The 27,948-nt window shown below is 47.5% G+C and overlaps 2 protein-coding genes across 2 annotated transcripts in view; both read right to left on the bottom strand.

Annotated features, from left to right (window-relative positions):
* The window catches only part of LOC144102418 (sodium-coupled monocarboxylate transporter 2-like), a 639,582-nt gene that overhangs the window by 463,587 nt on the left and 148,047 nt on the right, over positions 1 to 27,948 (bottom strand). The window lies entirely within an intron of this gene.
* Positions 447 to 26,949, bottom strand: LOC144101514 (uncharacterized). Its single transcript, XM_077634688.1, has 6 exons — positions 26,805 to 26,949; positions 21,079 to 21,179; positions 14,039 to 14,101; positions 13,904 to 13,978; positions 8,983 to 9,036; positions 447 to 530 (listed from the first exon to the last, which is right to left on the bottom strand). Exons 1-6 carry the CDS (start codon positions 26,947 to 26,949, stop codon positions 447 to 449), a joined length of 522 nt encoding a protein of 173 aa, XP_077490814.1.

Here is a 27,948-nt window from a genome sequence, read left to right as displayed (position 1 = left end):
CGAGATGCTTGAGTCTGTGATTAGCATGATTTTCTGCTGTGACGTGATGGGGTGACAGCGCGATGGTCACACACCAGTTTCGAGTTCAACACACATACTGGCAGCTTCCGGTTTCAGACCGGAGTAGACAGAACAGCGTCGGTCCTTCCTCGCGCAGACGGCATCACTTGTTCACACTGAGACTCTAAGAGAAGCGATTTCAGCCTGCAAGTTCACTACCGGCCGAAATGAATAAAAAAACCCGTTGATATTATACCTGCCAGTTTCCGCGGTTGTTTTCACGACAGCGAAATGGAGACCTTATTTAAAGCAACAAAAATTCCTAACAAAATAAGTGTGGCGGCCTAAAGAAACCTATCTATGTGAAGAACTGAAGACTACCGTTTAATATTAAAACACATTCGCGAATTTCTTTTGAAGAAATTGTTGATATATTCCGGGGGCTCTTAACCAGAAATAAAATCGGCGAAATAACCCAGGACGGCCAAACTGTACTTTTCTTCCGCAGGTATATGCTTGTAAGCGCAAGTCTGAAAGAGAAATCAATAACCAGAATGACTAAAATAGAAACGTTAGACACATTTAAATTATCAAACACATAAAGACATCAGCAACCTCTCTGGATGGGTCATAAGTGATGCGCGAAAGATATCTTACGTAAGTACTCTGATCATTTTCAAATTCGGTGTTAGCTCCTAGCCTCTGACTTTACGAAGACTATTACACCTCAAAAGCGATATACCTCGGAAGCATGCGCATGTCGACACACCTGTCCAGGAAGGTCGAATGACGCCCTTTCATGTCCATTTGCCATATTCGTTGCTGTGTGCCAGGCTGGTACAGATGTTTAAACATCAGAAGTAAATCACGAATCATACGAATGTACTTACATGGGCGATAAAACATTGTTTTCAGCCCTGTGTCACTCATAAATGACACCAATATACTTCCCAATTTGCTGTTCGAGCACTATAGATCACCATACGGATGTCTGTTTGCCTCAATGTGCGCAGTGGCAAACTGATCTGCACAATCACTGATCTGCACAATCACAAAACTGATCTGCACAAGACACTGCACAATCACAGCAGTAAGATTTTTTTCTTTTTGAACTTTCTTCGAAAAACTATTCGCGACGCCTTCATAAAAACAGCATGCTTCCCGGTGCGAAAAGCTCACCCCTTTGAGAGGTCAATGCTAACCAACGAAAATACGCGTGAGCGGATTTCTGCAACACTGAGATCGCTCGAACAGCAGGCATCAAGTAGCTGTGCGGGTCCTTTGCAGTCCCTCCCTGATATTGAAAAGGCAGCGGCAGAGATAAACTTGGCACCTTAATTGCGCGTTAGTTCAGCGTTTGCTTGTGGAACAACCGCAATTTACAAGTGCACTCAATGAGAATATGCATGCATTTCCGCGGGCAGAATAGCAGTCATCATTTTAATCAACGTGTAAAGGACAGGAAACTGTCGGTACAGTGTGCCTATAATTTAAATGGGAAGTATTACTTCAGCAGAGATTGAACGACCTCGAGGAACCCTTTTATTGACCTGTAAATCACACAGGCGGAGGCATTTGAATGTAAACGAAAGTAAACTAAAATAACTGCTTCAAGTTGAAGAGTAAACGTGTCGCTACTTCACCTGACATACAAGCTCTAGCATCTCTATATATTCCCAGAATAAATAGGAAAGAAAACATTTCACGAACCTCTCAAACCAAGTGAGGAAGCACGCAAACTAGTGACGTAACGTTCAGTATACAGCGCGCCAGTTATTTGCACAACGCAGTCACTTAAATTCTTACGCTGTGTACCAGTATCGATGCCTTTGGGAGCAAACATCCTTTAAAGTTGCTATTGAGAAGATACCGTATACGCATTCGCGGAGAAAAAAATTGTACGCCGCATCACTATCTAGTCTGCTGGCATTTAATGTGTTAGAAAGAACACGCATTTCCATTTAAGATTTAATGCTTTTAATTAATTTGCTTCTCCTGACCCACAGAATTGACATTTTATTCGTGACCTTCCTGTACCTTTAAAATAACGTTTTTCAGGCAAACAGAACTCGCATAATGGGTTGCGAATCCTTTATCTATAACTTGACAGTTGTCATATGCAAGAGGAGAGGGAATGAAAAAAATTGGCGGTGGTTTAGCTCTGGTTAAACCTGGAGTGACGCGATAGCTATACAGCTGGCCGAGTGGAACTTGGTCACGTTACCAACCACGTGACGAACCACGTGATCATCCACGGCGCCACGCAGCCGGCAGCTGCTCCGCACCACGTGACCAACCAAGTTGCAGCGTGGCGGCGCTGCCACGCTGAAGGCTCGAAATGCTACCGTAATGTAGCTATCGCTACAAAAGAGGAAGATGACGAAAGCATGACGCGGCAGGAGTTACGGAGGTGAATGAAGGAGAGGGCGACGAGAAGGCTGACGTGGAATAATTACGGTACATGATTCAAGGAGGAGGAAGGTGCCAAGCGAGGTATTAAAGCGCGTGGAATAACGTGGCAAGGCATGACAGAGTAGCAGAGAAAAACGTATGCACCATCCAAGGTAAAGCCTCCGTGTTCCAGCCTGTATTCGAAACCTCGACTAGAAACAGCTTAGGAAAAACGGAACCCCAAAACCGGAGCAGCAGCCGGCGATGCGGCCTCCCAACCGAAGCGTTGCTGACCTCCTGGGACCGCCGATGTTATTAAGACTGGCTGAAACACGGTGGCTTCACCTTCGATGCTTCCGCATTGTTGTCTGCTCACCTGTCCTCCCATGGCAACTTATTTCATGTGCTTTTATATCTTGCACGTTGTCTTCCACTTCTTTGAAACCTGTACCTCTGGTCGCGTTACAATTCCGCGTAATGCTTCTCATCTCCTCCTTTGACCTCCGTAACTCTTGCCATGTCATATCTTTTGTCACCTCCCTCTTCTTTCATTCCCTCTCCTCTTGTATGTGACAAGTTCCGCGAACTCGCATTACGGCACGCGAGACTTTTACCTCTGACTTGACAGTTGAGTTCAGATACTGGTTTTATAATGGAAAGCCAATGAGCGGACCAGTGTTCTCAAGGAATGCCAGTTCCTCTTCTTGGTAAAAATGGTCTCCTTAAGTCACCAATTGCATGACTGACTGTTCCATAACCGTCCTGAAAAAGAAGCTGCCTATTTGAAAACGATGGTAACAGTGGGACAGCAAAAACTGGCACAAAATTTAGTAAAAGTTATGATATACAAACTTCGTTTCTAGCCAATCCACAACGAAAAAAATGGTGTTTCCCTGCTTTCAATAGAACCCTTTGTCTCGTCTGTGCACTCATTTGATTTTTGTTGTTTACATTGTTCTTATCAGTATCGCTACTTTTAACGTGGGGTCAAAGACGACGATTTGAATTAGGCAAGAGCAATCATTTAGTGTACGTTCTCAGGTAACGGACTGTAGCAGAACAGCTGCATTGTAGGATAACGGAAATCTGGGTGAGCGTCGTCCTGGTCTTTCATGCTCTATGCTTTACAAGAAAAACCAACTCGCTCAGTATTTTTTTGTTCAGTGCTTTATTTCAAGAACATTGGTCACTGCCACTCTCGTTGTGCATTCTAGAGCCTGTTTTATCTTTCTTTTATCGCTTTCGTCTTCTTCTGTGCTATGACATATATGCGTTTGAGGGAGTTTTGGTGCGATGAGGAGGAGAGAACTTAAAGAAGGACTGTGTCAGGGAAACTAGCAAATGTCACAGCTCAAAGTTTTACATTCCCCCAGTGATGCTAAACTCTTTCAGACGAACGTAACATTCTATTCCTAGTACTTTTTTTCAAGTTATTGTTCACTAATCTACTGCGCCTCGCCTCTGCCCAACAGTGGCAGTCCTTTGCTTGTAAATTTTCTAATATTTGCGTTCCAACTTCTCTTGCCCTATGCTACAGTCTCGTGTCCCATAGAACAAGCAGGCAAGTGTACCCCATGCAACACAAATTTCATCATATGTCGGAAGAGGACACCCTTAAAACAATACAGGCTAACAGGTATCCAACAGCAGCTAGGTTACACTAGTGCTACCCTACACTAATCTCCGCGCTGCCCGCACTGTGAAGAGGTACCAGTCCTATACCACATTGTGCGGGCGTGTAAAATGAAGCCCATAGTTGGCCCTATTCCAGTCCCCTCGTAGGAGCAGTGGGAGCGATGACCTTCCTGACAGCCAGCACAGGCTAGTGGGAAGGACCAAGGGGATAACCGGGGATAAGCGATGGGAAGGGGATAACCGGTGGTCTGCCGGCTTAGGTGGCCCCCCAAATTATGCAGCAAATTTTCTGCCTGTACTTACTCCTGAACTCAAGTATGGCGATTAACGGTTAACACCGTAAAAGTCTGATAACGACACCCATAAAGGTTCCAAGAAAAATAATTGTAGCATTGAGGGTTAATTTTGTAATGTGCCAGAGACGAAACATGAATCTGTATTAATTCAGATGACACTGGGAAGTGTACTTTGGCATGACATGTGCTGGTAGGGAAAAGTAGGCGGAAGTCTATTGATTATGAGGGCGAACTGCAAATTGTAGAGGTCTTGTCAGCTTGGGGCATTGATTGATTGAAGACATCTTTGCTGGAGAAGAATCTTCGCTCTCATCATCAATAGACTTCCGCCTACTTTGCCGTCCCAGAACATATTATGCCGAAGTGTACTTGTCCATATAATCTGAATTAATACAGATTCATGTTTCGTCTGTGGTACATTAGAAAGTTGTCCCTCAATGCTACAATTTTCTTGGAACCGTTATGGGTATCGTGCTCAGACTTATACGGTGTTAACCGTTAAACTTACTCCTGAACTTTAGTTCAGGAGTAAGTATTGGCAGAAAATTTGCTGTATAATTTTGATACTGTTGAGCTGTTTCTCATTACTGGCAGTTTTCCCCAGATGGACACCGAAGAAAATTGTGTCTAAATTTCAATCCTGGTGCGCAAACAAAATAAGATCATAGGAGAAGCTGCCAAGATGTACGCGATGACGGATGTGAAACCTACGCTCTTAGACACAGACTGCAGCTAAGCTATAATGCAAAACAGCTATTAATTCCCATCTTCAAGCGTTCATATTTTCATAATGCAGCATTGGCCTTTAGCTGTCGCCGGCGATTAAATACCACCGATATCACTCCGCATAATGATTAAGGCTGCTGGTCACAGCTATCAGTTACCCCCATGCCAGCAGGATATTACCACCGGGGACAAAGGGATCAAATACATGCACTTTTTTTAAGAATCCCAGGTTCTTATGGGGCTAGCTGCTTTCACTATTCCGCGATGGGCGGTGGTTGTGGATGGTATGGATTGTGAGGCTTTAACGTTGTGAAGTGACTTGGGCTATGAGGGACGTCGTAGTGTAGTTCTCCGGACCAGTTTACACATTTAGAGGGGGCTTAGCACTAGTGAAACAAGGACAGGGGAGGGACACAGGAGGAGCGCTAACTTGCAACTAAAACAACTGGAAGTGAAGTTATGGGCTCGGTACTAATAACAATGTTTTGCTCTTCAAGTGTAATGCTTGCCTCCTAGCGTCAGCTGACAGGACCTGCCAAATACACTACACTGATAGCAAGAATTCGGGACAGCGGTCTAGTTAGCTACTTTTGATACCCCGTGACAGGACAGGAAACTAACGGCTGTATTCATTCTCAAACATAAACCACGCCACAGTAACAATGTTTCGAGTATAGAACCTTCTTATCCGTATGGTGTGTCGTTAGACCACTCTCGGTTGAGGCGTGTGGGTACGTGCGCGTGGACGCAGTGCAGGATGGGGTAAAAGGTTTTTAAAAAGTCAATTTTGGACAATGTATATTTTCTTTCATAAAACAAACATCTCTAAAGAATGGACCGCCGAGTCTTTTCTTTTCATTTAAAGCCGCTGCAAAAAAAGCCATTGAGCCATTAATTCTTCAAAAACTGCGCTTGTCAAACAAAAGGCACGAAAATTTCATTGTTTGCATGGATCAAAAATTCTTTAAAATTTCAATAGCTTTGCAGCAAATCCTGCCCGAAGCGTAAAGACGCCGTCGAATTTGACATGTTAGGGAGGATTTCAAGGAACATTATTCCTGTGAAAAAGCCCAGTCCGATTTTTCAATCAATACTTACAGAAAAAAAACACGACGCCTCCTTCTCCAGTGCGTTATGCTTCATTGCTCAGTCGCGCGAGCTATGAGATCTTCCGAGTTCATGGTAACAGCCGGCCTTATTCTAGCCTTTCATTTTAAGAGCGTTAGCTCTTACTCATCACGTTTCCAGATTTCGTGGGGTCTGCTACAACCTTTGATCACAACGCCATCTGTGGCAGCAACTAGAAAACAGCGCATCTCGCATTGAGGCTTGTAGCGCCATCTACAATAGCTTTGTAGAAACAACCACCTGTCGCGTGCCAATGATGACGTCACGGTTCAATACGGTGGATAGAGGTGGAATTATGTGGGACGAAATGGCGGCATAGTTTCGCTTTCTCTAATCTAAGATGGCGGCCACTACAATTGATTGTGCCCTCTCATTCCTTTCCCGAAGAAGAAAAGTCTACAGGGGCCAAAACAAACATGCAACGAAAACCCACAAAGAGAGGCACAGGAAGAGGAGGTGGTAAGGAATGGCGTATGAGGCGGGAAAAGGCGCCTAAAAGGAGGGGAACTTACCTGCGTAGATAGAGGGCGGCGCTGAACACAGATGTCGGCGCTAAGTATAAATAGAACCTGCGAACTCAAGTTGCACACTGTCCCGTAGTGTCGAGTGGGCAGGTGAGTCAGCCTGACAATAGTGTCACGGATGAAACGGCACAACACCGTCCAGAAGCTCGTGTCACGGCACGTAGAAAGAGCCGCTGTCGTGGTAAGCTCATACAATGAAATCCAGAGTTCGACGGAAACCCGTCTGGTCGGGTATGTTCATGGCGGAAAATCTTCAAGCGCCAACCAATCGTTCACAAACAAGGCCCCCGTAAGCCGGGGCCGAAACGTCATCTTTTTTAACGAGTGAACAAGGCCCCCGCAAGCCGGGGCCAAAACGTCATCTTTTTTAACGATTGGACGGCGCTTGAAGATTTTCCTCCATAAGCTCATACAAGTCGAAAATGGTGGTGGAGCCGTCAGAACACATTCGCCTTCAGTAAGCAACCAGCATCTCAAGGCAAAAACAAATACTGTACAACAGCACAAAACGCAAACAGCTACCGCTGATAATGCTTATTACTAAGAGTGTAATTGCATTTGTCGTTTCCTTTCCTTGTTATTCTTTTTAAACCTACTGCTTTTCACTACTGCTGAGGTTTTCAAACTCGCGCTATAAATATTCACATCATGCACCTGAGCGGCCGAGAATCATCGCGTACCATCTTTTTTAATATTGTACGGAATACAATAACTACATATAAAAGTGAAGTTATTCAGCCCTCACATATTTTGAAGAAATAAGTCAAGATAAAGACTTACCTTTCGGCAATGCAAAATAAAATTCAGTGCGGCGCACCACGGTAGCTGAGTGTCTTTGGGGTTTGACAGGTGATCAAATTCGTGGGTCCATCCTGATTGCGGCGCCCGTATATTGATAGAGGAGAAATACAATAATTCCCGTCTGCTGTGCGATGTCAGCGCACGTTATAAACAACTCCAGGTCGTCTACATTAATCTGAAGGCCTCCACTGCGGCATCCCTTGTAGCTCATGTTTCGCTTCGGAGTGATAAATCCCACTATTCCGAAATCACAAAACTGATACAAAATTATCGTCTCTTCGTTTTTTTTGTGTGGATTATAAAAGTTGTGCGTGCTCACAATATTTTTGCACCGCGCGAATACCAAGCATTAAACAACTGGTGGAAGTGAAAGCCGCTCGCATAAAGAGCACTATAAACAAGATAGCTCACTAAAATATAAGTTGTAAATTATGCCGGATCAGCATGGCCAATGTGATGTTGTACAATACTTGCAAACCTGCGGCGTGGTCATTTCGGCTATTTGTTTTATTGTTTGCCCCCTCTTTCACTGCAGTCGTCAAGCGAAGTGGAAACTAGGCCGCACATTGAGCGATACTTCAACGTCTGTTCATTTAGGTCGCCACATAGCGCTTGCTTAAGATGTACTTGATCACAATTTCGATTTCGACGCTCGTGACTTAAATGTCTGCAGGGGCCGCTAAAAGAAAATCATAATATTGTGCAATGTCAGTGCACGTTAAATAACCCCAGGTGGTCGAGATTTCCGGAACACTTCACTATGGCATCCCTCATAGCCTGAGTCGCTTTGGGAGATTAAATCACCAATAACCCAAACCAAACCAAAAGAGAGTCATAATACTGTGCGAGGTCAATGCACGTTAAAGAACCCCAGATGGTCGAAATTTCCAGAGCCCTTCACTACGGCATCCCCCAAAGCCTGAGTCGCTTTGGGACGTTAAACAACCAATAAACCAAACCAACTTCAAGGAAGAAGAAGGGCCTGGCCGTTTCTTCGCAGAGCCGACCACAGGACCACCCCACTTCGAAGAAGTGGATACCGGCCCTCCTCCCCCTCCCCCACCTCCACCCCCATGAAGCCCCTCATTTATGCCGCAAGGCTAGGCCTACTTTATGCAGAAATAAAGACGTATAAAAAAAAACCAAACCAAACCAACAGAGAATCATCATATTGTGCGGTGTCAGTGCACGTTAAAGAACCCCGGGAGCTCGAAATTTCCGGAGCCCTTCACTGCGGTATCCCTCATAGCCTGAGTCGCTTTGGGACGTTAAACCTCAATAAACCAAACCAAACCAAAAGAGAATCATCAGTTAACCGAGCTCGTTTCTCCGGAAAGTTACCCCTGGCTGTCGGCCACCAGGCTGGCATCATGTTATCGCCGCCTGCCTCCCCAGAATGTGCACACTCTTTTACGCCTACTATGACTTATCATTCGGTCATCAGAAGGTGTGACTATTATACATATAAAATGTTCTCTTACCGTCGCAGCTTTGACCAAGGTAGTCACATTGAGACCGAACTTGATAATAAGTTCCTGAAATATAAAATATCTGTTCTGGCCTCTTCATAAGCAGAAAATGTCCAACACATAAAGAATAATGCGTGCCGGATGCGTAATGAGTCGTGACAAGGACGTTTTGAGAGATAGCGGCTGGGCAAACAAGCAGCTTGAATGGCTATATTGTTCTCATCCGCAAAAATGCCGTTCGAAGTAATAATATGCCAAAAATATACTATGAACACTCAACATTTATATTTTATTATGTGAGTATGCAAGGGGGCATTCTTGAAACATGTTCGTAAATATGTCTTATTCCCAACAGTAACTGAGTTATCATGGTTGGCTGCTGACTCGAAAAAAATCTGTTCGATCGCGGCTGCGACAGTCGCATTTCAATGTTGCTTCATTGTTTAGAGTAATCGCACAGACGTTGGTCACGTGGTCGGTAACGTGGTGCGGAGCAGTTGCCGGCGCCGTGGTTGGTCACGTGGTTCGTCACGTGACCTGTCACGTGTTTGGTCACGTGGTGCGGTGCGACCACGGTGGGACTGCGAGCACAGCGAAACTGCGATTTTGTGGCCAATGTAGCTTTCGCTACAAAAAAAAAACAATCTGGAGGGGACACTTAAACTCCGCCCTAAGGGTATGACGCAGTAGCGTAATTGGTTAGTTGATGGCCATATATCGGGAATTGGGCTTTTTCGACATACACTTATAGATGCGTGCGGGTCGTCAAACCACGCCTTGCGCAGTGATGGAGCGGCTAGGCGATGCGCCAATGGCTTGCGATGGCGGGTTCTGTCACCTGTGGGGCTTGTACGACCCAGGTTGCTCTTTCCGAGCGACCAATCATTAATTTAATTGCCGCCTGTCACTGCGGTAAGTTTGCTCACAATCTGCTGGGTAGGTTACGATGGCGCCACAAAGTAACGTGACCTAAGGTGCACCACAGACTGCCACCTGGTTGCTTCTACCGGGATTTTTCTATAACAACGCCGACAACGCCCGCACTGACGACAGCGCCGGATTTTGTGCAGACCGAGAGAATTAACGCTTTTGCGTTACCCCATCTCCCCTCCCCCCCCCCCCCCTCCAAAAAAAAAATAGAATAAATAAATGCACAGGCGATCGCATGTCCGAATTGGACAAATATGCGTTAGCAGAATCGCTATACATTGCCTGTTTCGCTCCGCCGCATCGTAGGCTTCTGGGGGAGGGGTTGAAGGATTTCCGGAGGGTGTAGGGGGGTTAGGGATGATGGGGGAAATTCTGGAAGGTGGAGGTCGGTGGTGGCTCATGGATGTAAATTACCAGTAGGTGTCCGACACTCACGCACGCACGAAGAATACACCTTTACTCAAAATAAAGGCAATACTCATCGAAAGAACTTGGTGTTGAATTCAACGATTCAGAAAGGTAAATCTATCTGCACCTTCTCTCAGCTGATGGGTCGAAATGTTTTCATTTACCCCCATCATAATCGCAAATAGCATTCATCTGGTCTCCCACACGCATCCTGCAAAAATCTTCAACGCCTAAAATCCTTAGTCGCAGAACTACTCCCTACTTCCAACAATAAAACTTCTGTCAAGTTCAGAAATTGGTTTCAATCTATGGGAATGAATTTTATGCATTATATTTCCTGCTACAATCAACTTTATAGTAAATAAATTAAGGGAATCTTAAGCTTCGCCTTTAAGAGTAGAACGTGATACCGACATCAGGTGCCGTTCAGATTGCCTACTCAACTATCTCATTTAGCTTTGCGCTCCACTTCAACACCGCGATTTCCCGACAGTGCTGACTCCGGTGTGAGAAATGATCCACCCCAGAACCTACCGCCCTCAGGCGACGTTGCACCTGACGCCGCCTTACGTGCACAGGACGTTGCAGCAATTCAGCTCCCCCTGCCATCGTTCTGAGGCAAGAACCCGCAGGTGTGATTAGCACAGGCGGAAGCCATTTCACATCTCCACCGCCTGACTTTGTAGACTTCTCGGTTCACATCCTACTTTCCTGCCTGCTTCCTAAAGACGTCGAGGTCGCGGACGTCGTCTCTTGAGCATCGGGAGGTGTCGCATACCAGTACCTCAAGCAGAACATTCTAGACCGCACCACAGCATCCGACAGTGTGCGCCTTCAGCACCTGCTCACCGCCAAGAGCTTGGGGATCACCGCCGCTCCCAGTTTCTTACCAGTATGCGGCAGCTCTTGGGAGAAAGCAACATCGACACCAACAGTGCGTTGTTGAGGGAGCTTTTCCTGCAGCGCTCGCTGCAGGCCACCCGCCTCGTCTTGGCTGCTGCAGTGGACTTGCCCCTCGGCCGCCTCGCCCAGTTAGCTACACGAACCCACGACGCCCCTTATCTTTCCGTCGCAGCCCTCACTTCCATACCAGAGTCATCTGCCATGTGCCGTTTAGAGGCCCGCATTTATTAGCTCTACTCTTATCTAGGCACCCTGCGGACGTCCTCACATCGCCAGCTAGGTTCCTTCCCATGCCTTGGCTGCCGTTCTTTTTCCCCGAGTGGCCCACGCTCGAGCAGGCCTCTTATCACACCTATGTTCAGGTATCATCGCAGTTGCCAGCACCGTGCCCGGCGGTGCACTTCCCTATGCAACTGGCCAGGAAACGCGAGGCGAAATCACTGACGACGGCATGTGACCTCGCCTTTCATCGCCGCCGCCTTTTCTTTGTCCAGGAACGCATTTCCGGCCTACGCTTCCTCGTCGACACGGCCGCCGAGGTCAGCGCACTGCCAACCTCCAAGTCTGATCGCACTTCAAAGTGAACTGAACCTGCCCTCCGTGCGGCGAACTCTCCTTCATTAGCTAGGTATGGTCTGCGGTCCTTCGCTCTTCACACTGACCTGCGGCGCACTTTCTGGATGGTCTTCATCGTGGGCGACATCATGTCATCCTCGGCTCCGACTTCCTGGCCCATTTTGACCTGGACGTCAGCATGCGCCGCCATCTCCTCATCGACAGCGAGACGCGCCTTTCCATCGCTGACGTCATATCGGCTGTAGCTCTCATTGGTATCCGCACGCTGATTCCGATACGCCCACGCGTTAAAGTCCAGGAAGACTTTCCTGAGGTCACGAAGCCCTCAGCCGGCAACCAGCCACCTAGGCAAAGCGTAACGCACCACATTGTTACTCGTTGTCTTTTCTTCGCATCACGACCACGCCGTCTCTTCGATTAGCGTCTGGCGATTGCTAAAAGGGAATTCGAGCACATACTCCAGCTGGGTATAATACGACCTCAGTCCAGCATCTGGCCTCACCCCTCCATCTGGTGCCCAAGAAAGAACCAGGAGACTGGCGGTCGTGCGGAGACTACCGGAAGCTCAACGCCCACACGGTGCACGATAGTTGTCCCCTTCCCCACATCCAAGATTTCACCACCAAATTGGAAGGATGCAAGATCTTTAGCTCGGACCTAGCTCAGTCTTTGTTTAGTTCGGTCCTAGAAGCCTGCTATGTTCCACCTCTAGCTTTTGTGCGACACTGAAACACCGAGATTTCCCGAAAAAAATAATTGCGTAGCCTTCTACTACGGCACCTCTTTTCTCAATCTTGTTTCAATCGTATCTACCTTCCTTCTCTCACAGCATGGTTAAAGTATGCACCCAGAAGTGAGACAGTCACTGGGTATCTCCATCAAAAAAAGAAGAATAAAGTAAAAATTGTCGGGCAGTTTACAAAACATGATCTAGAGAGACACGCCACAGAAAGTGACCGAGCGAAGCCACAGCGAGGTGCAACCACTTTTTGTGCTTGTCTGCCTCAATGCCTGGTTGTTCTGCCGACAAAGGGCACCACCTCTGGAAGGTGCGAGTAAAAAGTTTGCATGCGGAATGTTTTTCTTCGGTGTGTACTTGGCAGCCACAGGTGTGGTTCGATCTAGCAAAACGCTCTTCGTCCTGAAAGTGAGGTCCCAGGCGTGGTTCACATTCCGCACTGCGTTCTAGATTTTTTATACAGTTTTACAAACACTCCCCTTATGAACGCTACTCATTCACAACGATTTACACAAAAATTGCTGATGGCCTAGCACTGTTAGGCCAGGATATACGTAGCGAAAGCGCGGCGACTTCTGGATCGGAAGAGTTGATATATGAAACCCGTGCATTCGCTAGATGCGCCTTTATTCTTAATTAAACCTTGAGCCGTGAGTAAAACACATGTCCGCTCTTGGTGCTGGAGAGTGCAGCGCAGAACATATGTGATGTGTTGTAAACTGTCTAAACAGGCAATAAAGACAAAAAAAGCTGTCGTGGCAGAGTGGCAGCGTCTTCGCACCAAAGGCCCTGGTTCGATTCCCAGACTCAATACAGGTTTTTTTTTATTCAGTAAGTGTGCGGGGGTTTCGGTGGCTTCCATAGATGCCGCCACCGAATACATTGGTTAGCGGCTAAGTGCGTAAGGGTGGGAAACGACGGCTCCACGGCGCGGCGCGCGGTGTGACGTCATGCCAGATGGCGCGGCGAGCTCGCGGCGTCCGCCCAGCTGCGTCGGTTGCTAGGCGACGGCTCAAGGTCTGTGTCTGTGCCTCCTCCGAGCACCGCCACAGCTAAATCGCAAGTTCGTGGCCAGTGTAGCTTTCGCTACGATAGTACCTTAACTCACGGCAAGCCCGAGGTGCAGCCACTTTTTGTGCTTGTCTGCCTCAATGCCTTGTTGCTCTGCCGAGGAAGGGCACCACCTTTGGAAGGTGCGAGTAAAAAGTGTGCATGCGGAATATTTTTCTTCGGTGTGTACTTGGCAGCCACAGGTGTGGTTCGAGCTAACCATAATACATGCATTTTCGCCTCTCGAGCAGCATTATATGGAACTGTTTTGATCGGCAATATCTTTAGGTACATTGGCATGCGTACCACTGTGACAAAAATACATACCGGACTTATAGCGGTCACTGTTTGAAGCATCTTCTCCATGCAGCGCAAGATGGCCCTCCGAAGAGATGCCGTGCTCTGAAATGTTTTCTTTCGTCACTAGTCGCACCAGATGCGGTGCCAGATCGCGGGATGTACCTGGTTTTCGTAGCTGGAGTATGCGTAACACATGCGTAGTGCAATGCACAGCCGCCGATGTTCCTGGGAAGGAAAAGACCAGCAAGAAGTTGCATTTTTGCAAGTTTATGGGGAAATAACAGAAATGCAAGCCGAATAAGGAAAATTTTCTACATGAACAAGGCTAAACATCGTAATGTAAAAAAAAAACGGGAACACTTATCGAAATAATGCTCGTGGTGTCAGCGTTAACCATTCATGCTTTATATACATAACTGCGCAATATGCTAACCCGCTGCTTTTTCTCTTCGTATGCGCTAACAAGTGCTAATTTATTCGTCCAAGCCGAATATAGCATACTTCACCTTTTATATCGGCTCATTTTTAGCCTAATAGGGGGACGAAGAAAAATAAGTAATTTTCAAGCTTAGTAGCAAGCGTTCAGCAATATTGATGCAGAGAGATGCTGCCCTCATAACATTTGTCTATTTTTTGCATGATTTTCCTTTTAAGTGATTCTTCTAAATACAAAACAACTACCGGATCCCTAGATCGGTAGTTTCATAAGTCTTAGTGAGTTGCTTTCTCAAAATATTTTGACAGCTTGTAAGCAATTTTGTCTATTCGTCTGCAAAATAACCATGGGCGTTTTCTGTTGGAAATCTGCTGAATTGGCTTTCTATATAATTTATTTGCAATTTAGGCTGAGAAATGTTTTTTCTCAAAATAAGAGATGACATAAAAGATGACAGGGTTAAATTCGAGGCGGTGATGGCCTTCTAAGGACCATGTCGGCAATTGCACCGCCCTTCTTGCCTATTGTAAACAAAGCATAAGTCATTTCAGTACCCCAGAAGGTCATTCACTTCAAATGGTTTCAAAGCGAGCCTTGCTACCCCGCATTTCTTTGTCCGTCAACCTTCAGTGAAGGTCACATGAGCTGCACCATCTACTTACACATTCCATCGCCTCAAACGTTGCAGAAATACCTCTACCCTGCTGAACAAAAGTTTATTATGCAATAACCTCAAACAGGCTACGTCATAGAAATGTCATACAATTAGTATAATTATTGCTGGACATATATAATACAAATGTTTGCTTTTGCAAAAATTAATTACATTTATATGAAACATGTATGATATCTGTTTCAAAAACTGTATGAGTTTATTGCATCATTCAACTTCTTTCAGTAGGGTAGCTTAACAGAAAAACACAGCTGCACAGTGTTGAATCGTTCTACGTCGCCCCAATGGCAGCACTTGTGCCCATATCCGACGTAGCGCAAAGGATTTCGTACAAACCACGCTAGCGTGGAGCCGGAGTCAGGCGATCCCAGAGCGTGATGTTCTAAGGTGATACACCCTGATCCTCACAAGGGAGCTTCTGAGCCGGCTGAAGCTCCATTGCGCTTTGGAAAAATATCTTACGGAACTCTCACTGTTCGGAAGGGTCACAGAGCTTTTCGGTCAAAAAGGTGCGCTCCTATGCTGCCAACGACTTCTCTGCGTCAAGGGAGCTACTCGAATTCACCTCGAAATCTTTATAATTGGGATTTTTCCTAATCGTACTTTCGATACACTACAGAAGTCATGCAAGGGAATCCAGTTTTCAACGCGCTTCTGAGCTGATGCTAAGTGCCAGTTTCGAGGATAGGGATCGGATGAAGAAAATTGTCAAAGCGCCTTTGGAAAGGCCATAACTTTTGCCCCTGTAGACGACACCGTTCTTTGAAGTCGGCGTCGGCAAGATTTTGCAAGGCTATAGTTGGCAAATGCTGCGGAGAATAACTTCTCAGGTTCGCTCACTAGGCGGAGGACAGGGAGGAGGAGGAGGAGGAGGAGGAGGAGGAGGAGGAGGAGGAGGAGGAGGAGGAGGAGGAAAGGCAGGAAGGTTAACCAGGCGAATAGCCTGTTTGCTACCCTGCACGGGGGCAAAGGGATGAGAGGAGAAAAAGATGAAGGAGAAAAGACAGTTACAGGAAATTAAAGTCACACCGTTCAGCAAAGACACAGCCTATCGTGCAGGCCAGAAGTCTTCAAAAAGCGGAGCAGTGCCTTGGAGGCCTTCACCGCCGACGACCACCGCGGCCAGTGGCCGAGAATCTTCGATTCCGTCAGTGTAAAATGTGGAAAAGCCGGGAAAAATCTGCACTGAGGCTAGGATTCGAACCAGGGCCTTTTAGCGTTTGAGGCGACACGCTCACTAGATCTGGAATAAACACTTGCAGTTGATCTCGGGCCATCTTGACAATAGATCTCGACATCCGCCAGCAGGAACCTTTCATCTGGATTGGATGTGAACCTTCAGTGCAGGCCTGGGAGGGCTATCGAGCACTTTAACATATGCAGAGTATTAAAAGGAAGGTTCTATGAAAACGACAGAGAACATGACAAGAATGACGGAACAAAACGAGGACTCGCCAGCCTTAACCCGACGAAGAAATAAAGCACGTACAAACAGCAAGAGTTTAGCATGAATTTGTTGCCTGAAGTGTAGTGTATTTTAAACACAAGTAACCGCCAATCTCAGGCGAACTTCATCTCGAAACAAATGTGGAGGCGAATCTCATGCTGACCCGCCGAAATGTTTTCTAACTTTAGTGGTAAAAAACTTCCGCATCTTAAGTAACCGACCGCGATTCGTATTGGCGTTTGAGCAGATGAAGCATCTTGTTTTGCCGACCTCAAAACCACTCGACCATCACAGCTGCGTCTCCCAACACGCGTTTACTTTGTTCATAGCACTTTTTTACTAGTAGTACTCGTGCTCCATGTATTTATTGTGCGTATTTATATTTGTTTTTGCTCTTAAGCCAGAATCTATAATTCGGCTAGCCGAAAACAGCAGCTAATTTTCGGACACACTAACATTCCTTGAGAAGGTTGGGCGACTTAATTATCCGACAAAATTACTTACTTTCCGTGCGTCACACCGCTGCGCCCCTCACTAGCCCTCCTGTGTCACTTCCCTCCTCGCATTCAACCTGCACTGTTATCTTAAACTGTCGACATGGTTGCACTAGTAACACGGACAATTGAGCGAGTTGGTACGTCATTTTTAAACTTTCGAAAGCGATGCTACGTGGGACACCAATAGAAAGAAAACGAAGGACAAGCGGTACTATCAACTGAAGTTTATTGAAAAAAAAACACATAAGGTTAAATAGCTCACACAAGGCAGCCAGCAGCGCATGCGCCTACCCCCCGAATGACAAAACGAATCACCGTGTTGAATTAAAATACCGAATTTCACAATCATGGATGACAACAGATGGTGGGCTGTCGCACGTGTCTGAGTTTTTGTGAATATGAAATGCCTCAGATAATTTCCTTTTTAGCTGATTGGAATGTCTATACAGAATCTTTATACTATTGAACAGAGGTACACATGCATTTTTTTCCAACGGGTTAGAATGGTTAAGTTCGCAGTCTCTCTAATGCAGGGCCAAATAAGAGGAAGACGCCACCTTTAAAAACGAATTATGTTGGCGTAGCTGTGTGTTTATACATTTACCAGTTTGGCCTATATAACTCTTTCCGCATGTTAACGGTACTTCATATACCACTCCCTCGGCACAAGGTGCAAACAGCAACTCATGTTTTATATTGCACTGGTTTTTACCTATTTAACCTTATGTGCTTTTTCCAATAAACTTGAGTTGATAGTAGCGCTTGTCCTTCGTTTTCTTTCTATTGGTGTCCCCCGTAGCAGCGCTTTCGAAAGTTTTAAAATGGTTGCACGAGAAATTCTTGGGTCGGAAAAATGCGTCATTTTTGCTGCTGGTAAGCTGACGTCCACCGCATTTAGGTAACATTGGCCACCAATGTAATGCATATCGGTGGAAATCAAAATCATATAAATGCTTCGGACAGTGTCCAAACGAAGATAAAATCGCGAACGCCCACACAATGCCCAAAGGTGTTTGGTTACTTCGTCAGCCTAGTCAAGCACGAGCTAGACGACCACACATCATCCACACACAAATCGAAATTGATTAGTCGCGATGCTTCGCGTGTCGTAGTTTCTATTTAGCCCGCGCCACTAGTTCGTGGAGGCATAATTTTCTCTCCCGCCTGCTAGGAACGCTATAAAGGAAACACGTTTTCTTGAAGGTCAGCGCCCAAAACGAGCACAAATTCTCCATTTGGGACACGGAGAGGCGCGCAAGTCTACTTACTGCCGTTCACGATATCCACCTGAATGAATTCGCTCAGGCAGGCATCTCTCCTTTCTCCGTCGCGCCGCTGCAGCTTACGATATTTCCTACGGGAGAGACTCGAGCCGGTCTGTTCTACACTCCGCGTTCCCTTCCGTGCCGCAATTCGAGACGACGACGCTAGGCTGACACGGCTCCACTCGATCTTAGCGCCATCTGGTGCTGGCTCCATCGCTCACCGAAACCAAAACCTGCTAGTTCGTTAGGGGTGCATGAGAAACCGTTATAAGGAAAGCGCTGAGATCCCTCTGGCGCGTGCTTAAGAAGCAGAGCAGCTCTTCTACTTCGTTCCGTCTCAGTTGTCGTACAGCGTCTTTTTAACGCGAGTGAGTTGAGGAGCTCGCGAAGCAGAAGAGCCGGCGTCGCCACAGTCCAATGCTGCCGAGGCTCCGCCACGTCGTTCGTGATGAAAAATCCTAGGAGCACTCGCAAGGAGGACGCGCGAAACCCCCTCCTCACACAGGGATGCTGATAGGGGCTGCCGATTTGGGGCGACACAGCAATCGCCCTTTCTCGCGCGGGGCTGGCAATAGCGGCTGATGATAAGCCGCGGTGGCCAGATAACACTATCGCGTGCTGCTGTTAAAAGCTAACCTTAAGAGTCGTCAGGTTTTTTTTTTACCCGATCGGTTAGTTTATTGTGTTTAATGTCCCAAAGCGACTCAGGCTATGTGGGACGCCGTAGTGAAGGGCTCCGGAAAATTCGACCACCCGGGGTTCTCTAACGTGCACTGACATCGCACAGTACATTGGCCTCTAGAATTTTGCCTCCATGGAAATTCGACCACCTAGGCCGGTATCGAACCCGCGTATTTCGGGTCCGCAGCCGACACCCATAACCACCCATAACCACCCATAAATGGCACAGCTGTTGCAGCTGTTTCTCGCTTTGTGGATGACTATCTAGTTTTGCTCACCTGTGGACGCGAAGCCTTTAGTAGTGAAGTGTCCAAAGTTCGAGGTGTATTTTCTGACGTTCTTGCCCCTTTGGAAGTAACTCATGAAGTTCCTGTAGAGGACACAACCAGTTTTCTAGACTTGAGCCTGCAGTTTTCACCTTGCAGCGTGTGCTGGTCTTTCGAGCCTAGGGCTAATAAACCGTTGCTACCTTATAGTTCCGCGCACTCGAAGCTTGTTAAAAGAGGAATTGTCATGTCAAGCTTCAGGGGTGCAATTACAAAATCCTGTCGACATAAAACCGCACGCAGCTTTAGCAACCAAGTAGGGAGGCTTACTGCTTGTGGCTATCCGCTTCATGTTCTTTCTTCTGTGGCCGATGTTTTGTTGAAGAAACTGAAATGCTCCCCGAGTCCTGAATGTCAAACAAGTAAACCAGTAGCAGCTATTCCCTACATCCACAAGTTATCACATAATTTGAAAAGTGTTGGTAAAAGAGTCGGAGTGGATGTTGTTTTTTCGGCTCCCATTAAGTTATCAAGTTTGTGCATGCGTGTCAACAATCCAGGGAAAACTATCCCCGTTTGCACGAAAAATCATGAGCGCAAATTCGGGAAGTGTCAAAAAAATGTCGTGTATTCTATTCCACTGACTTGTAATAGGTTTTATATTGGCCAGACAGGACAGTGCTTAAATGATAGGCTCAGGCAGCACCGCAACAATGTAGATAATAAAGAGTCCCGTAACCTCAGCATGCACTGTCGTGAGTGCGAGTGCACCCCACAGTTTGAATTTTGCAGAGTTGTGGATAGGAACAGAGATAAGCTGTGCCGCGAAATAATCGAGGCTTCGAACATCAAGATGTATGGAGACACATGTGTAAGCGCTCCATCAGTGTCTTTATCTCAAAAAGAACTTCGCTTCCTGAATCGCACATTTTAGCTTGTGTTGGCTTGCAGAATCCCAGTGCATGAATGAGCTCTTTGCTTTGTTTTCCTTTTTGGCGCCTGAATGTATTTATACGTGCAGCGTGCCAAATAAACGTCAGTTGTTAGTTCAGCGCTGTGTCGTCCGTTTCTTTCTCGGCTCTCTTCTTTGGCTTTTGGCCTTGCGCTGCTTCAAATCAAACTATGAATAACCAACTCGCCCATCAGCTTGTGCTTTCACTTAGTCACCGCTGTGGTTTTTTACCTGATAGGGTATACAACTCGTTTGAGCGGAAAGCCGTTGGCGTAGTAATTATCAGCACACATGTCGGAAATAATCGGAGACTGCGTAAAAATATCACGATAATTTATGGTTGTAATGATTGATCATTGATCGGTGTGCAATAGGTGATGAGTCAGTGGAATCATTGCAAATGATTGATGAATTTTATAAAAGAAAAAAGTTGAATAAGAAAATTCAAAGCGTGTCAGAATGCTCAACAACCAAACCTAATGTTTGATGAGGCTAATTAAGAAAATTTAGCGTGTAGATCAGCAAATAATTAATCGAAACAATTGAAAAATATGCTAAAAGTTGTCAAGCTGTTCACAATGCATAACCTAATCCACTACGCTACTGCTCCGTACCCTTAAGGCGGAGCTTCAGTGTCCTCTCCGGTTTTTTTTTCTATTCTGCACTTTCCAACCGCATTTCGTAGTCTGTGGACGCCTTTCAACGTATGCCCTCTCTCTTGGCGGTGCTAGGGCCGGACGACCCATCCTAAAGTTTCACCATGTGTAATTCTTGATTGGTGAGCGGGACTGGAATTTTAGCGGTGTCGACTTTGCTTTTTTTTTTAATGCGTGTGAAGATGTGTGTCGAAAATGATCGCAATTTATGTGTCTAGCATTCTTTACAGTGTAGGTGTTTTGCGGTAATTTTCTAGGTAGCCTCTAAAAAGTCACAAACGTTTTTCAACCAATGGGGAAGGATATAACGCTGCATTCGAATTGCTTGCCTTTAGTATAAGTGGGCTCAGGTTGAGCTTCATGATGTAGTCCTTGCACGACAACATCATATCCGTTGCTGCTCGCATGGCCCGAGCAAACTCCACTACATCTGTGGAAAACAAGAGAAAACCCACACGCTCGATTTACACAAAAATTCACTTAGCTGACGTATTCAGTACATGTGCACACATAAGAAAACAGAGCATGATATATAATTCTAGTGCAATCCCGCCTTCCCCACCAAAAATAAAGGGATATTGTTTGCCTAGAGAAAGGGCACTAGCGTGCGCCCTTTCTGGGAAGTTTTGACACACCATAGCTCGCAATTTCAATTACGCAACGAGTGAGAAATAATAAATGCCAATAGCGTGCTCGATTTATTTTTGTCCGCACCTATACGTGCATCGAGGCGCCAGCAATTAATGGTAATTTTCGTTCAAGGCATAAAATGTTGTTTTCATGCATTTCTACCGCCTTTTGATATCAGATTACGGTGTCTGCGGGCGAACCCACCAATTTCGTCAAAAGATGTTTTATTGCTATAGATCTTGTCGGACTTATGAAAAGAAAACTTTGAGAAACAAAGTTTGTAATTTTTGCATCACAAGGTCATAAGTTAAAGCTCAGTAATGAACGAGTGCAGTTAGCGGGCGAACCCAACAATTTCGTCAAAAAGATGTTTTATTGCTATAGCTCTCGTCGGACTCATGAAAACTTTGAGAAACGGAGTTTGTAATTTGTGCATCTGAGGGTCATAAGCTGAAGCTCAGTAATGAACGAGTGCAGTTTGCGGGTAGAGGTGGTGGTAAAAACTTAGAAAGGGTGACTAGGAGACCGGTCCTCGTGGCGGGAGGGGGTCGTCAGTCAAGGACACCGATAGCGCCTGCTATCCCGTGGGACCAAGATATCAACCATCGCTGATCGCCCAGGCTAGAGCTCGCCAGAGTGCTGCCATCGTCCATGCGAGAGTTCTCCAGCCGTAGCGTGCGCGCTCTCGTTTCCAGAAAGGGACAGGTGGCCTGAAGCCCGGACGATGCGTACCATCGGTAGTCTCTTGGAGTCAGAGTGATTTTTTTAGTATGCGCAGTGCATTGGGAGTCAGCAGTCAGAATTCATAAGTACGGCATTTGGGCTGAGAGCTGGAGGCGACGTTTATTCGGCTCGCGTCATGCTGTCGGTGTAATGCTCCTTGTAGAACCAAGAGGGCGATAGCTCTTTCTTCCGCCAAAGAGATCCCAGCCAACGTGCTCGATGCGGCAGCTTGTGCGTCACCGTCCTCGTTGGTGACCACTATGCTGATGGCTGGTTTGTCGGGTGCCTCGCGGTCTTATTATAGAGTGTGGAGGAGTAGTTTCCAAAAGAAGGCATCAGTGCTCGCACTCGGGCCTGTCCTTTACATAATTGATGAAGCAGGTGCATGTTTCCAGAACTTAGTGCCACCTGTATCTACGCACGGAACGTGTACGCCAGGTACACATGGTCGGGGGTGGAGGTGGGTTGGATACCGGCTACCCAAAGTGGTCGAGAAGGGCTCTGCCTGTGCGTACTCTTCGCTTCCGGACAAGCTGGTCAGAGGGTTGAGTTTTTTTTGGTCAGTTCTTCGATCGAATTGGGGATGCCTAGGAGCAGCAGGCATTACGTTGAGACCTGTGGGGGATCTACTTTCACCGTTTTGATAGCCTTTCGGAGTAGACCGTTTAAGCGTTGCGTTTTTTTTTTTGCAGGTGAATGTGTAGTAGCGCGTGTGGTACTGTAGGCGGCGGCCGACGAGTGCTTGCAGGATCCGCAATGTGCCCACCTCTTTCAACCGCCACGACGATTGGATGCGAGGCGCATCATATGGGTCATCAGCGTGATTTGTTTGTGCAGGAGGTGTACCGGGCGACTGCCTCTATTATTGCCCTAGAAGTAAAAGCCCAGGACGCTGAGTGTTCGTTGCGGTACTAGGATCCTTTCAGGGTGGATGGAAATCGCGGGCAGCCTGTCCGGTCGTCAGCGCAGTTTGCGAAGAACCAAGAGTTCCGCCTTCTGTGCCACATAGGACAGGCCTTCGGCAATCCCGTACCTTTGAACTGTATCTACGGATTCTTACAGCATGTCTTCCACGTTGCCATCGGAGCCCTCTGTAAGCCAAATCTTCACATCATTCGCGTACAGGAAATGCGTAACGGAGAGATATGGTCGAAGAGGCGAGGTAGCACTGAAGTGCTGACATAGAACGGTATCGGTGAGGGTACTCACACCTGGGGAGTTTCTGGGCAAGTAAACGCGATCACATTTGAGCGGACATCCCCTAGGCCATTGGAGTCTGTGCGGTCTGCGATGAAGGCGAGGACTTACTGTGCCGAAAGCTTCATCGGCGACGAACTCGCAGTTTCGCCATGCTCGCATTCCCACCGTGCTGGCATTCCAACCGTGGTGCATCGCACCACGTGACTGGTCACGTGACCAACCACGTGACAAGATCTAGCCAGACAACCAGACTAACCTAGACTTGCAATCAAGATTAACCAAGGCTAACCAAGCTATGCCTTAGCTTTCGCTACGTATATCCTCGTATAGCCGAGCTAAGCCACTGCTAATTTTTTTTTACATTTTTGTACCACAGCAGGACGAGGCAAAGTTGTCGAAGACCAAGTCATGGCATACGTTATAGAAAGCTTTTTTTTTTGGCGCCGAGAGCCAGAATTGGTTTCGTCTGCACAGCACTGCGGCGTTCCATGTCTTTATCCTTAATCTGCAGCAGGACATCCTGAGTGGATAGCCATTGTCAGAAGTCAACGTGTCTGGGAATAAGCGGCAGCCTCGAGGTGCCGATGTAGGTTGGCAATTGTCGCGTGTTCGACCAGTTTGCTTGTGTACTAGGTGAATGCAATCGGACGAAGGTTGAGCAGTGAGAGGGTCTTCCCGGCCATGTTGATGAGGGTGGCGTCCGCGTGTTCCCTCCTGCTGGCGGCAGGCGGGCGAGCAACGCAAAAGGAGTAGCGTCACCTTCACAGCTGCGGCTCCCAGCGTGGTCCAGACCCGTCCGGCTACATCGCAGTCGCTCCGTAGTGTCTCCACTCGCCAGCACCCGCACTGCCACGGAATACAAGAGGTGGGGGAAAGGCGGACTGCCTCTCCCCCACGTTCCCCCGCTCGGAGGGAAGCAGGTAGGGTAGGGGGGGGGGGGGGCGGGGGTGCAGCCACTGTGGGCCACAAAAGAAGAGCCGCCTCCGGCGGCCGAAGGAAAATCCGATCCCTAGAAGGAGTAAGTGGCTCGTCGCGTAGCGCACTCCGGAAAGGCTGGTTAGATACTCCTCAGAACAGGAGTATCTGGTCTACTCCTTTGTGACCGCCGATACGAATTACGAGAGCGAAATAACTAGAAGAATATGAATGGAATGGAAGGTATTTGGGCAGGTTCTGTCAGGTCGTGAAAAGCAGTTCACCAATATCCCTCAAGAGAAAGTATCTAACAGCTGTATCTTACTAGTACTCACATGAGGGGCAGAAACATGGAGGCTAAGGAAAAAGGTTCAACTGAAGTTAAGGACAGCGCAGCGAGCTGTGAAAAGAAAATGATAGTTGCAGCGTTAAGAGACCGAAAGAGGGCAAAGTGGGTAAGGGTCTAAAACGGGTTAATGACACCATATGGGGAATCAACAGGAAGAAATGAGCTTGGGCAAGGCATGTAACGCGAAGGCAAGATCACTGATTGTCACTAAAAGTAACGGAATGAATTCTGAGTGAAGAGAAGCGCAGCAGGGAGCAGCAGAAAGGTTGGTGGGTAATGTGATCAAGAAGTTTCCGGGGATAACGTTTCCGCAGCTCTCAGAAGAAAGTGTTAATTGAAGAGATATGGGAGAGGCAGTGGGCGTAGTGAGGATGATGATGACGATGATGACGATCCATCAAATGCCAGATGGCCGTTTCCTTACTCCTCCAGTTTGCGACGAAATGCGTCCCACTTTTTCAGCCGGATTTTGCGCACGGGAGATTTGATTTCTGTGGCCTCTACATGCATCGCTAACATATAGTGGACTCTGCCTAGGGTTTTGTCTAAGGTTTCGGTTTTTCCAGGCACTAGGGGTTGTAATTCGAGTCAGGTCGGGGAAAGTGTTGTGAGCGCTAGGTGCGGCCCCACTTTTATTGCAGATGGCTTGAGTCCCTATGAGCGCCGACGGCCAGCGAGCAACACGTCCGCTCTGCCACTCAGTTGTTGTTGTTTTTCTTGTTACCCTCACACAATGGCACATGCCCACATAGGGGGATTGGCCAAGAATTTGGGAGCACAGAGAGCTTTTCAGAATAATGTTTTCATGGACGAAAATAAAATGAATGCTGCGGAAAAAAAGAAGTAAACAAAAGAAACAGCGAAATTAAGCGGGAAATGCATAACGCACGCAGGAGATTGACACTGAGATTTGTAGCCGAGTGGTTAAATTTAATAATACTTGTAAAAGTAATAACAATATTGAAAAAAATGTTACGACTCAGCCTTCAACGTTCCCAACTGGCGCATGTCTGGAACCTCTTCCTTTCCCAAAGCGTCAGTCCATGTGGTGGAGCTGCATTGTCTTGTGTGAGCCCTATGGTTTAGAAATAACAATTGTTGTGTAAATAAATCTGCGGTGCAAATTAGAAAAAAGCGATTGGAAGACTGGTGTCTCAAAAGCAGAGAGGTGACATAAGGTTAACAGTGTAGGAAGACTTATCTTAAAGAAAATGGCGAATTTTATTAGCAACGTACAGCACAGGTAAACCAAAATAAATAAAAAACTGAGCATAGTGGCAACTGCCATTACGCCGTTTCAAAGGGGACGCTTCAACCTTCCATCCATCCATCCATGACGCTATTGTCAAGGAGGGTGCTTCGGTCCGCTTTAGTAAGGATGGTGAATTATTTTCGGGGCAATCGCAAGGGCCTGGCGACGTCCCTTTGTGGTTTCCGTCTTATGTCATGAAGGCTCCCTTGTTGACTAAGTTTCTGACCTAACTAGGTGGCGTGCAGAAAGAAACAGTGTACTGAAAGTGTCTTGTTCAGCTTTGAGCGTGCTGCACACATTGAGCACGAACGGGCTGGCATGGCCCCATCTAACGGGGTATAAATGAGCTCGAGGAGGACGTGGGCTCCATGCTATTGTCGAATGTATGTTCAACTGCAGCAAGTTGTTTGAACACAAGGGTTACAACCGACGATGCCTTGGCGTCGCGTGGATTGCTTTACGCGGTGTTGCGCTTTAACGAGGAAAAACAGTTTGGTTCTTGCAATCCTGTTACATCAGTGGTTTCGGCTGTGGGGCGAAAATGGTGTCAGAGCTCCCCTCTTCCGTCGGTAGTCATTGCAACACTCGGAGGCGGCCGATCAGTCTGGCGTGCTTTTATTGGCTCGTGGTGTGGCGCTGATTCTGTCCGAAGATGAGAGGATGGCGGTGGCTGAAGAATGTGCGCAAGGGTGGGGTCTGCCAATGTGGCGGCTGGTGTGAGACTCGGTAGGCAAACGTTTTGGAGAAAGCCGCCGCGGTGGCTGAGTGGCTATGGCGCTCGGCTGCTGGCCCGATAGACGCGGGTTCGATCCCGGCCGTGGCGGTAGAATTTCGATGGAAGCGAAATTCTAGAGACCCGTGTACTGTGCGATGTCAGTGCACGTTAAAGGACCCCAGGTGGTCGAAATTTCCGGAGCCCTTCACTACAGCGTCCCTCATAGCCTGAGTCGCTTTGGGACGTTAAACCCCCATAAACCAAACTAAACCTTCGGAGAACGTCTGCCTGTTGAACGTCTCCTGATGAGTGAGGCCTTTGATGGTCTGCTGTGCCATGCTGCTTACCTCGGTCATGATTTTCATCTTCATTTGTAGCAACTGAGCGAGCAGCGTCGAGGCGACCTTGTAGATCATGCTCTGAGCGTTCCGCCTGCTGCGGAAGGTTTTCATAGATCGAAGGGCAGGTAGTGAAAGTGTACGGTTTGAGCGAGATAACGGGTGGCATTTGATGCAATGGCCACTGTTGCGGCGCAGAGAGATAGGGGGAGGGGGAGAACTGCTCTGTCCAGGTCACATTTACCGTCGCTAAATACTGTTGTGCCCGGGACGTCGATGCCACACCCTGACTTCCAGTGCGAGTCCCCCTCCATGGGGGGGGAGCAGGTCCTGATTGCTAGCTGCCGACGCAGTCGAGCTCCGAGGGAGACTCCGACTCATAGATCTATTGCAGCTCTCGAGACAGCTTCAGCAGCGGCTCCGCGTTTGGCCCTGGGCTCGGCTATGGGTGCGTCTTTTGTGCGTGTGAACCCCGAAGGAGTGGAAGTGGCTGTTTCCGGAGGTGGAAGTGGTTGTTTGGTACCATGTGTAGACCTGGCTTGCAGTAGTTTGAAGAAGTTGCTGCTGTAACTCCTGCTGGTGACAGGGCAGGTCATATGTTATAGGACTTCGTTGACGCTCCCGCAGCGGGTGTCAGTGGGGAGGTGGGCCCCGCAGCTGTTGATGCAGATGCGCTGGCACTGGTGGGTTTCAGGGGGGTTGGAAGTACCGCATGCCGTGCCTTGTTGTCGACGACTTCGTAGTTGTCGATCTGAGGCGAGGAAGGTGCCCCTTTTTACACCCAGGACGTTCGGGGGTAATGCAAGCGGTCGCTCCGTGCTCGGACGCAGGCGCTGGCGTTGGCAGCAGCATTGCTTGATGTTGCTAGCGTCGGCGCGTACGTTCGAACCACGTTCCGCTGTCATCGTTTATGGAGACAGTGGTGCCCGTCTCGCTGTTCACCAGGCAGCCGGCAGGGGTTCCATGGCAGGCATAGTCCGGGACGAGCTGAATTCCTACGATCACGGCCCGCGTTCAGCTTAGCGGGGCGGTTTCCCAGCTTCTGCGATTTGAGATGTCCGGGTTGACCAGAAACTT

The sequence above is a fragment of the Amblyomma americanum genome, chromosome 8 (assembly GCF_052857255.1).
Source record: "Amblyomma americanum isolate KBUSLIRL-KWMA chromosome 8, ASM5285725v1, whole genome shotgun sequence".
In the NCBI taxonomy this organism is placed as follows: domain Eukaryota; kingdom Metazoa; phylum Arthropoda; class Arachnida; order Ixodida; family Ixodidae; genus Amblyomma; species Amblyomma americanum.
This window is presented reverse-complemented; position numbering and strand designations above follow the sequence as displayed.